Here is a 10,105-nt window from a genome sequence, read left to right as displayed (position 1 = left end):
GGTGTCACTATTTGAAAACACATACGACTCGAGTCGCGTAAATGTGAGTTGAGCCTTACACGTTTAATCAGCTGATTCTATGTTTATCACATCAGGGTCTAAGGCTAGGCACACACCAGTTAGTCAAGATAAGACAAGACATGATCAGACACGTTTAGTCACAATACTTCGCATAGTTCCTTATGGAGACATGTCTAATTGCAATGACTAATCAGTGTGAGTTGCGTCATAAGCAACAATGTTAAGTATTGTGACTGAATGTGACTCGTCTTGTCTTGACTAACTGGTGTGTGCCTAGCCTAACTGTTTCTTTACAGATAGAGTTGTAAGTAACAGTTAGATACAGTTATAATAATATCGAGTGACCTGGCTGGCGCAAGTCTGGTGTCAGAATTTTCAGGTCGCACCTGATCAATTTCAGGACCTCTGACATCACCGACGGTTTAACATGTCCTTCCGAAACACTTTACACAAATAATAACATAGCATCAGCTGATAGAAAAGCGTACGTTGTGTGTTCGTGGCGCGGAAGTAACTGCGGAAGCCATTTTGATGATGTGCATTCGTTCGTGGTAGCTTGGCACCCTGCTATGGTCTTTTGAACTGTTCTCCTGTCTTGGACCTCGAGCTTCAAGTAAGGCACTTGACAGGTAAGTCTATGTTATGATTCGGTAATTTTCTTTGACTTATGACAATTTTGGAGTATATAGTGAGGTCCACGTTATACGGCAGTTTAATTAGCAATGGTATTGCTATCCTTGTCTGTTATTCAACAAAGCGGATACTGCTATCTCTCTATCGCTTTGCTCTGTTGCTAGATCGGCTTTTAACAAACTAGAATTAATGATTAATTCACAAATATTTCATCGGAATCATTATAAAATTATTGAAATAGTTATTTGTGCAACTAGTGCGCAAAGTGACAGTTTGCTGCACCGAAAGAAACGTTTACGCCCGAGCCGTAGGCGAGGTCGGAATGGTTTCTTGAGTACAGCAAAAGAATTTGCGCACTGTTACACAAATAACTATTTCAACATTATTTGCACGTATTTCACATTAAATTTTTCCAACAGTTTCATTGAGTATGAAAAGTGAGTATTATGGGTAAAATTCCCTGAAATCCATCAAATGTTTTCTGTGTAATTTTATTAATAAAAAACCTTTTTATTTAAAATTGAATAATAATAATTGAATTAAATGATTAGTAATTCAATTGAAAATTTAAGCGACTGCTTGAAGGGGGTTTATGTTATGTTATGTAAGCATTGAAATTACTATAATCAAGGCACATAATGGTAAGGCAACGCTGTTCTCCACTGCCATTTAACGTGGGCCTCACTATGAGTATTACCAACTTAATTTGATTTCCTGCACTGGTGCTCCATATAACTACTAACTTTTAGTACTCACTTTGCGCACTAGTGCAGAAAAGTGATTCTTTGCGGCCTGCAATCAGTGCACAAATGGTCACTTTTCAAGGTATCTGTAGGAAACAACAATTTCTTGCCTAATAAAATATAATATTGATTATTTTAAACGAGGATGAACAATATTAATATTAATAACAATATCAATAAGCCTGTATCAGCTACCGTCAATCAAGAAGGCATTGACTTGACAGTGAAGATCGGCAACGTTGTTTTCCAACCTTTCTCCACTGCCATTATAACGTGGACCTCACTATAGTATAAAACATTAGAAGTGAAATTTCCAATGAATTATACACACACATTGCTTCTAGATTTGTTGCAGTTTGTCGTTTACCTTGTTGCTGGAGGACAGAAGCGAGATTGGAGTGGGCGGCGGCAAACTCGGGGAAGACCTCGAGTGCCTTCAAGTAGAGCCGAGTGGCCTCCTCGATGTAACCCTGCTCGCGTTTGATGTTGGCCAGGTTGTTGAGAGAATCGGCGTGAGTGGGACACAGTCGCAGTGCCGTGTTGTAGCACTCTTCCGCCTCCGACACCTAAAAAACAAACAAACAAACATTGAAAAATGATTGAAAACTTACAACTTGATACAAAACGTTGACTTAGCATACACTAACATGCAGAGCGTCCCTCTTCTTGATCAAAATGTGTAAGCAGATGGAGAGAAGAAGATGAAGAAGAAGAAGACGACGAAGGAGAAAGAGAAGGAGAAGGAGAAGAAGAAGATGGAGAAGAAGAAAAGAAGAAGAAGAAGAAGAAGAAGAAGAAGAAGAAGAAGAAGAATAAGTAAGAATAAGAAGAAGAAGAAGAGAAGAAGAAGAAGAAGAAGAAGAAGAAAGGGATGACAGATTTAGGAATGTGTTCCATAAATCATTCAAGAACCTGTGATCAATAACAAGCAGCACATATACTGGTCAATGTGCTATTCAACAAATAAAATGCATCACTCCACATACTTCAATTATTTTGAAATTCAAAAAAATGAATTTTTCCTCCTACTTCTAATGTACTTACTTTACTCCCTGAAACATAATACTAAAGTGTCACTTTTTCGCTCTCGGTAGTAAAAAACAGAAAACTCCCTAGGGGGAAAAGTGACTCCATTTAAATAACATGGGAAGCATCTCTATTTCAAAATCACATTGTAATGGATTAGAAGGTCTAAGCTCAGATGAGAAAGGTAATAGAGGTGTCTGTCATTGAGTAAACTGAATTCAATACCACAACCAGAATTTGATCAACTCATGAAATATATGTTTTCGCCCCACTTGGATGTAATGAGCTGGTTTTCGTGCGTCATATGGAGCCGCGAAAATGAATGTTTTTCTGACCAGGCCGGTAAAATTTTTTACGGCCCTAGGGCTGTAAAATAACCTTGAAGTCAGCTGATTCTGATTCGATGTGAACGTGTTTACAAAATAAGTTATGAAACGGAATCAGTTTATGCTTCTAGAATTGAATAAGTATTCTGCAATAAGATACTATCATATTATTTGGATGAATAAAATACAGATAAGATATATATTATAAACTATTCAAATTCGATTTTCAGAGTATAATAGAATCTAACCTCAAACCTGCGTTTAATCGTACTGCGTTTAATCGTTCATCACGAAACTGGTGGATAATTTTGAACTACTTGGGCAATATCCATGGTGCTGAACGTTTTTACAAATAGTTTATGTAACGGAATAAGTTTATGCTTTTAGAATTGAATTAAGTATTCTGCAATATATACTATCATTTTATTTGGATGAGTGAAATACAGATAAGTTAAATATATTAAACTATTCAAATTCGATTTTCAGAGTAGGATAGAACTTCTAATCTAAACTTCCGAAGTCAACGACAACAAGCATTGTTGACGTTGACATTCAGATGGCCAAATTTCAAGTGTGCTAAAACAGCTGATCAAAATCTTTTCATTTTTTGTGTTTATCATTCAAGAATCAAAACATTTATAATAATATCATCTTATTGTCATTTGGAAGAATAAAAGTATGAACTCAACCTCTTACATAATTGAAGATTGTTGACGTTGACATTCAGATTGGCCAAATTTCAAGTGTGCTAAAACAGCTGATCAAAATCTTTTAATTTTTTGTGTTTATCATTCAAGAATCAAAACATTATAATAATATCATCTTATTGTCATTTGGAGAATAAAAAGTATAAATTCAACCCTTACATAATTGAACATAATTTTAGGTATTTAGACAATCAGAAAAAAATAAAAAATAAAAATACTTGGACAATTTCCTGATATTCAGATTACCTCAGATTTGCTAGAGCTATGACCTTCCTGTTTGCTTTCGGAAGTGCCTAATAAACAATTATTCTCATATTTATATTGATTATTTTTCCGTGTGGCGAAAAATAACGTTCTCACCATGGGCAAAATTGTTTTTCCGGCTCTCAATCTTTTCTAGTCTCGGCCTACGGCCTCGGACTTGAAAACCGATTTCGAGCCGGAAAAGTCTCATTTCGGCCCTAGGTGCGAATATACTATTGTATGATATTATATTCTTAATATTAGAAGAAGACGATAAAATTTATACAATTTTTAAAATATTTTATTCTATTCAAAATACCAGCCAACAAATATTTTTGATCTGCAATTCAAATCTGAAACGCGTTATCTGGAGTCAGCCATTTTTGGTAGCCGCTCAGCTGATATAATTGTTACAACTTTAGCCGATAGATAGCGCAATCGGCAGTGCCAATCAGACGACCGTTTTTAGGTTTTAGATTTTAGGTTATGTTGTTAGGAAACATTGTCACCAATACGTAAGTTATTAAATGATTTTATTTGCAGTTTCTATCAAAAAATGTAGATGGAGAAAAAATGTTGTGTACATCACGAGCGAAAAATACTTTTTCTCCTCAGGAAAATTGTTGCCCTCGGCTTTGCCTCGGGCTTCAAACTTTTTCCCACAGGGAGAAAAAGTCGTACTTTTCACTCTAGATAAACAAATAACTATTTCTACAACTGCGCATAAAAAAGAATATACATGCTCATTCTCCTTGTAAAACAGCTTATTTCTGAGGAGAATCAACTTTTTCGCTCGTAACCATCTACGCATGCGCAGTAATTTTCTTCACGCTTGCTAATTATTCGCGCATGCGCAAAAGAGTTTCTTTACGCTCGCTTATCAGCTGATGATAAGCAGCTCGCCAAAAGTAGGTCGGATCTTGACCAAAAAGTGGGCAATTGTACCAGATATGAGTAATTTAACAGGTTTGGGCAGTTGTAGAAAAAAAATTGTAATTCGCGTGTAATGCTTCTTTATCCGCTCTTGCAAAATTATCACGCGACGCTCACAAGACACGAAGCGGATAACTGTTTTGCGCGAGCGATAAATTCGCGCATTACGCTCTTAATACATAACTCTATTTCGCTACACTGCACAGAAATTTAAATCTCCGGGACATTTTCTAGGTTGCAAGATATAGTTTCACGAACAATGTGAATAAAAACAGCTAATCTCAATTTGAGCACGGAAAAGTTAAGGTCTCTCCGAAAGTCACGTTCCGATCACTCCCAGTTTCTGTGTATTTATTGGGAGAATTAAATGGTGCACGACGAGAGAAACCCTGGTCCTTATGTTTTCTCGTCGTGTGCTACTGCAGATGTCATTGGTAATCAATAAGAAGTCTGATAAGCTGCGTTTGTTCACAACTTTTTCCTACTTTTAAATTGAAACAAGTGAGGTAGGTAACGTATCATTCAGTCATTTGTTGTTGGTTACTCATTTAAAACTTATTTGTTGATTGTACCAGCGAAAAATATCGGTCATTATTATAGTCCGGGACCTGTACAGGTTTTGAAAATTTATCTTTCCCATAAGCAACAGATGCTCTTTTGTATCTTCTCAAAAGCAACGTGTTGCATCCGAAAAAAATGCACAAGAGCTTGTGCATTAGGAGTTACGTCCTTTTAGCACAACACAGCCTATCAGCTGACATTCGTTCAACATGCTCTTCGATTGTTGGTGATACTTTGCAACTCTCTCATTCATGAAGAATCTCTGTGTCTAGGGGCATCTTTCAAGGATGCTCTGTGGGGAGCCTCCTCCATCCAAGGATCTAGGGTCTCTGAAGCCCTGATGTTTTTGCAAAGCCGTGAATATTACCCCGCAAACTATTCTTTACCTATATGCCGTTACAGTACTTGGCGGTGAATTTTTTTTGCAAGGTTTGCATAAAATTCCAATCTTGCCTAATGCCTCAACTGGAATCATCAGCTTGCCCTGCAAATAGCTACTTCGCGGCCAAGTAACTTAAATAACTATATCAGTCTAGTGAGCTCACAAGTAATCAATGTATCAAGCTTTTATGAAGCAAGTGATTAAATTTCAACATTTCAATTCATCCCACAAAAGAACGAAGATATTGATTATTTATTGAAAATGTAGGTGAAATACTGACCTGTCCTTTCTCCTTGAGTGCATTGGCCAGATTGCAGTAGGCATCTGGGAAGTTGGGTTGCAACTCAATGGCCCGACGATATGTGTCAATGGCCAAATCGATGAGGCTGCAAACCAAAAACCATAATTCCAATTAGCATCATTTCAACCTAGATACTTTGAAAAATCATAACAATAAAGCTGCGTTTACACCAAAGTTATTAACAAAATGTTAATAACTTTATCCTTATAGTTCCTATTAAATTGAACGGAACTTGACTAACACATATGTTCATCATGTGTAAGATAAGTTACGTTCAATCTAATAAAATCTATAAGGATTAAGTTATTAACAAAATGCTAATTTGTCCGTTCTTATAGATTCTATCAGATTGACCATAACTATACACATGATGAACATAATATGGTTCAAACACATATTATGTGTTTGTCAAGTTCCGTTCAATCTAATAGAATCTATAGGGACGGAAAATAAACATTTTAATAACTTTGGTGTAAACGCAGCTTAACTACTTTATTCATTATTTAAGTAGAGTTCTAACATTTTTTACTGATCGTAAGTAAGGGTGGCCTCTAACAACAATACAAGTGTGTTGAACATGTGTGAACACACATGTTCGTAATACATGTGTGTCGATCGAAGAACAAAATGTTTTGAGGTTAGGTTTTTGTATCATAAATTTTCTGTAGTTCATTTTTTCTTCGCTGATCTATTCCAAGTTAAACTATTTTTGCATCATTATAATTACAATAGATGAACATATCATCATTAAACATATCCTTGGACCTCCTCCTCATGTTTTATTTTCCTCGACTTTTAAATTTTCTCACAACTTCTTTCAGGTCATTCCAGCACTAAACATACATACTTGCAGTATCCCTACACTTCATGGGTTGAGTGGAAAAGGGGACTAATTATTATAAACGAAATCCCAATAAATGCTGTAATTCACCAGAAGACTTCTGCTACTGCAAATATTTACAACAGGGCAAACAGCTAGATGGAAATTCGATGAGCGCTACTACACAAAAATTAATTGTCAGCCAGGAAACTGACAATAATTTTTGAATAGTAGCGCTCATCAAATTTCCATATAGCTGTGTGCTCTGTTGTTAATATTTTCAGTAGCAAAGTCTTCGGGGTTCTTTAAGCATCTAATTGGGATTTCGTTTAATAATAATTATAATTGACTAGCTTTGAGCAAATGCAACTTTCAATTTATTTCCATCTGTAGAAGAGGGGACTCTTATTGCCTAAATTTCGCCCACATCACTTTTTATATTATTGTAAAGTAAAAGGCATTTATCTATCTATAGTGAGGTCCACGTTATAATGACAGTGGAGAAAGATAGGAGAACAACGGTGCTGATCCTCTGTCTTGTCAATGCCTTCTATAGACGGTAGCTGATACAGGTTCATTGATGTAATATTAACTGTTCATTCTCGTTTAAAATAATCAATTATATTATCATGCAAGAATAATATTTTCATTTTTCATAACTTCATATGAATTTTGTTAATTGGAATTTTTTGTTAATTCACTATTAATTCTACATTGTTAAAAGACGATCTGGCACAGAGCAAAGCGAGAAAGAGATAGAACTATCCGCTTTGTTGAATGATAGACAAGGATTGTAATACTAGATACTAGACGGTAGCTAATACTGGTTTATTGATGTAATATTAACTGTTCATTCTTGTTTTAAAATAATCAATTATTTTATTAAGCAAGAAATCATACTTTTCATAAATATCATAATGAATTCTAAATGTACATTGTTTATCAATTTATTCATATATTCATTTTTATATTGATACATCATTTCGATATGAATGATTCGGGAGGAACAACAGGTTTAAAAGACGTTCTGGCAACAGAGCAAAGCGAGAAAGAGATAGCGCTATCCGCTTTGATGAATGATAGACAAGGATAGCAATACCATTGCTAATCAAACACTGCCATTATAACGTGGACCTCGATCGCTATATCACTTCCAACTCATTCTATCATTTAGCAAAAGTTGAGCCAACTTCGCTAATCACTTTTCAACTAAACGAATAAAAGTTAACCGATGAAATTAATTAACAGTAGCAGCGAAATTAGCATACTGTCTATCAAGTTGATGAATATGAAAGCAAGGCAGCCTGTTCAACAAATTTCCTGATGCAATTTTCTTAGCAAACTGGCGACCTCTCTCTTGCTCATCAGTGCACATTATTTCACGCGAAGAGATGAACAAGAAATTGAGGAGGAGGAGGGAGGAGGAGGAGAATTAGGAAAAAAGGAAGATGGAGGAGATGAACAAGGAGAAGATGAATAAAGGAGGAGCAAGAGGAAGAATTAGGGAAGGGGGAACAAGAAGGAGGAGAAGAAAAAGAGGGGGAGGAAAATGAGAAGAAGGATTAAGAAAATGGTAAGATGAAGATGAAGAAGAAGATGATGAAGAAGAAGAAGAAGAAGAAAAAGAAGCTTGCTATAGGATGAATATTTCCTGATAAGCAATTGTACAATAAAAAGAAAAAGAAGAGGAAGAAGAAGAAGAAGAAAGAGAAGTAGAAGTGGAAGATGGAGAAGGAGTAGAAGAACAATAACAATAAATATAAGAAAAATAAGGAGATGAAGCAGGAGTAGCAGAAGGAGAATGATGAGAAGGGGGAGGATTGAGGAAAAGGGGAACATGGAGGAGAAGATGAAGTAAAAACAATGATAGGACAAGGAGAAAAAGTAGGAAAATGGGAAGATGTAGAAGAAGCAGAAGAAGAATAACAAGAAGGAGAAAAAGTATGGAGTATATTAAAGATGGAGGAGAGGAGTTGAAGAGATGAAGATGTAGAAAGGAGAAGAAAAAAAACAGAATGAGGTGTGAAAAGTGAACATGGAGGAGGAGTAGGATGAGGAACAGATGAAGGAGAGAAATATAAGAACAATAAGAAGAAAAATAGCAACAAGGAAATAGATAAGGATGAGCAGAAAATAAGGTAGGAGAAAAGGAGTAGAATGAAATATGGATGATGAGAAGAGAAAGTAGAAAAATGAAGAGTAGAAAAAAGGGAGAACTGGGAGTAGAAGGAGATGTGGGACTGGAAGAAGAAAAAGTAGAAAAATAAGGATGAAAAGGAGGGAAGTCGAAAAATAAAGAGGAGAAAGAGAAAAAGGTGGAGAATATGAGGAAGAAGAAGAGGAAGATGAATTAGTTGGATAAGGAGATGAAACATAAGAAGATAGAGTGGGAGAATGAGTAGAAGAAGAAAATAGGGAAGGAAAAGGACAAGATGAAGAAAGAGAAGAAGAAGAAGAAGAAGAAGAAGAAGAAGAAGAAGAAGAAGAAGAAGTATAAGATTATTAAACATAGGAGATGAGTTTAAATTTGGCGCCACTTGGCCACTTAACGACTCATCAACGTTGTTTGCGTGAATTGGCGTTATCGCATCGCAACTTTGCCGCGTTATTTTACAAAGTTAGTGAAGCAACTGAGTTCAATTTCAAAGCAGCCGGTGTTCAGTGTTCACTCATTTTGCGTCTCTCATTAATCTCCGCGTGCAGTGCTCATCAATCTATGCCGCCATTTTGGTTTTTGTCAGCCATTATTAGTCGTTTGTCTCATTATTTGCCAGGATCATTTCCATAATGTGCTCCCTTGAAAATTGATTGATAATGATTCTTTCACAGATCATTTTCATATCCATTGTTATTGTGTTCGTATTGTATCTACTGTATATATAAAAGCGAAAAGGGACTCACTCACTGACTGACAGACTGACTCACTCACTCACTCGCAGAACTAAAAATCTACCAGACAAAAAAAGTTCAAATTTGGTAGGTATGTTCAGTTGGCCCTTTAGAGGCGCACTAAGAAATCTTTTGGCAATATTTTAACTCTAAGGGTGGTTTTTAAGGGTTTAAAGTTCGTCTTGTAGCATGTATATTCTCTCAATTATAATTGAAAAATGTCCATACCATATGTTAATATAGAACTATAATCTAGAGAGAGTACCTCTTCGAAACAGTTGTTAACTGGTAACTAAATTAATAATTTTGTCAGGTTGGCATCAAGTTGAGTTGACTTTGTTAGGTTGGCATCAAGTTGATGATTGAAATGCATTTATCACGGAAAAATTGATTGGGCACTGCTACTTCAATCAGAGCTATTCCTGGGAATATTATATTACTAGCCGTCAGGCTCGTTTCACTCGCCATATCCGTTTAGCCAGACGTTTAGTCTGGACCCTCGACTGGATCGTCCTAACAT

The 10,105-nt window shown here is 36.0% G+C and overlaps 1 protein-coding gene across 1 annotated transcript; it reads right to left on the bottom strand.

The window, feature by feature from the left end:
• Nucleotides 1-1,764: 1,764 nt before the first annotated feature.
• On the bottom strand, nucleotides 1,765-5,972 carry LOC120349155 (UDP-N-acetylglucosamine--peptide N-acetylglucosaminyltransferase 110 kDa subunit-like; the record flags this gene model as incomplete). The annotated part of the gene is made up of 2 exons (XM_039419117.1): nucleotides 1,765-1,963; nucleotides 5,856-5,972. Coding segments are annotated over 2 exons (316 nt in total), but the record flags the coding sequence as incomplete, so codon positions are not given.
• Nucleotides 5,973-10,105: the final 4,133 nt, after the last annotated feature.

This window comes from Nilaparvata lugens, unplaced genomic scaffold, assembly GCF_014356525.2.
Source record: "Nilaparvata lugens isolate BPH unplaced genomic scaffold, ASM1435652v1 scaffold8523, whole genome shotgun sequence".
Taxonomy (NCBI): domain Eukaryota; kingdom Metazoa; phylum Arthropoda; class Insecta; order Hemiptera; family Delphacidae; genus Nilaparvata; species Nilaparvata lugens.
The sequence above is the reverse complement of the archived record's forward strand: the minus strand, read 5'-3'. Positions and strand labels throughout refer to the sequence as shown.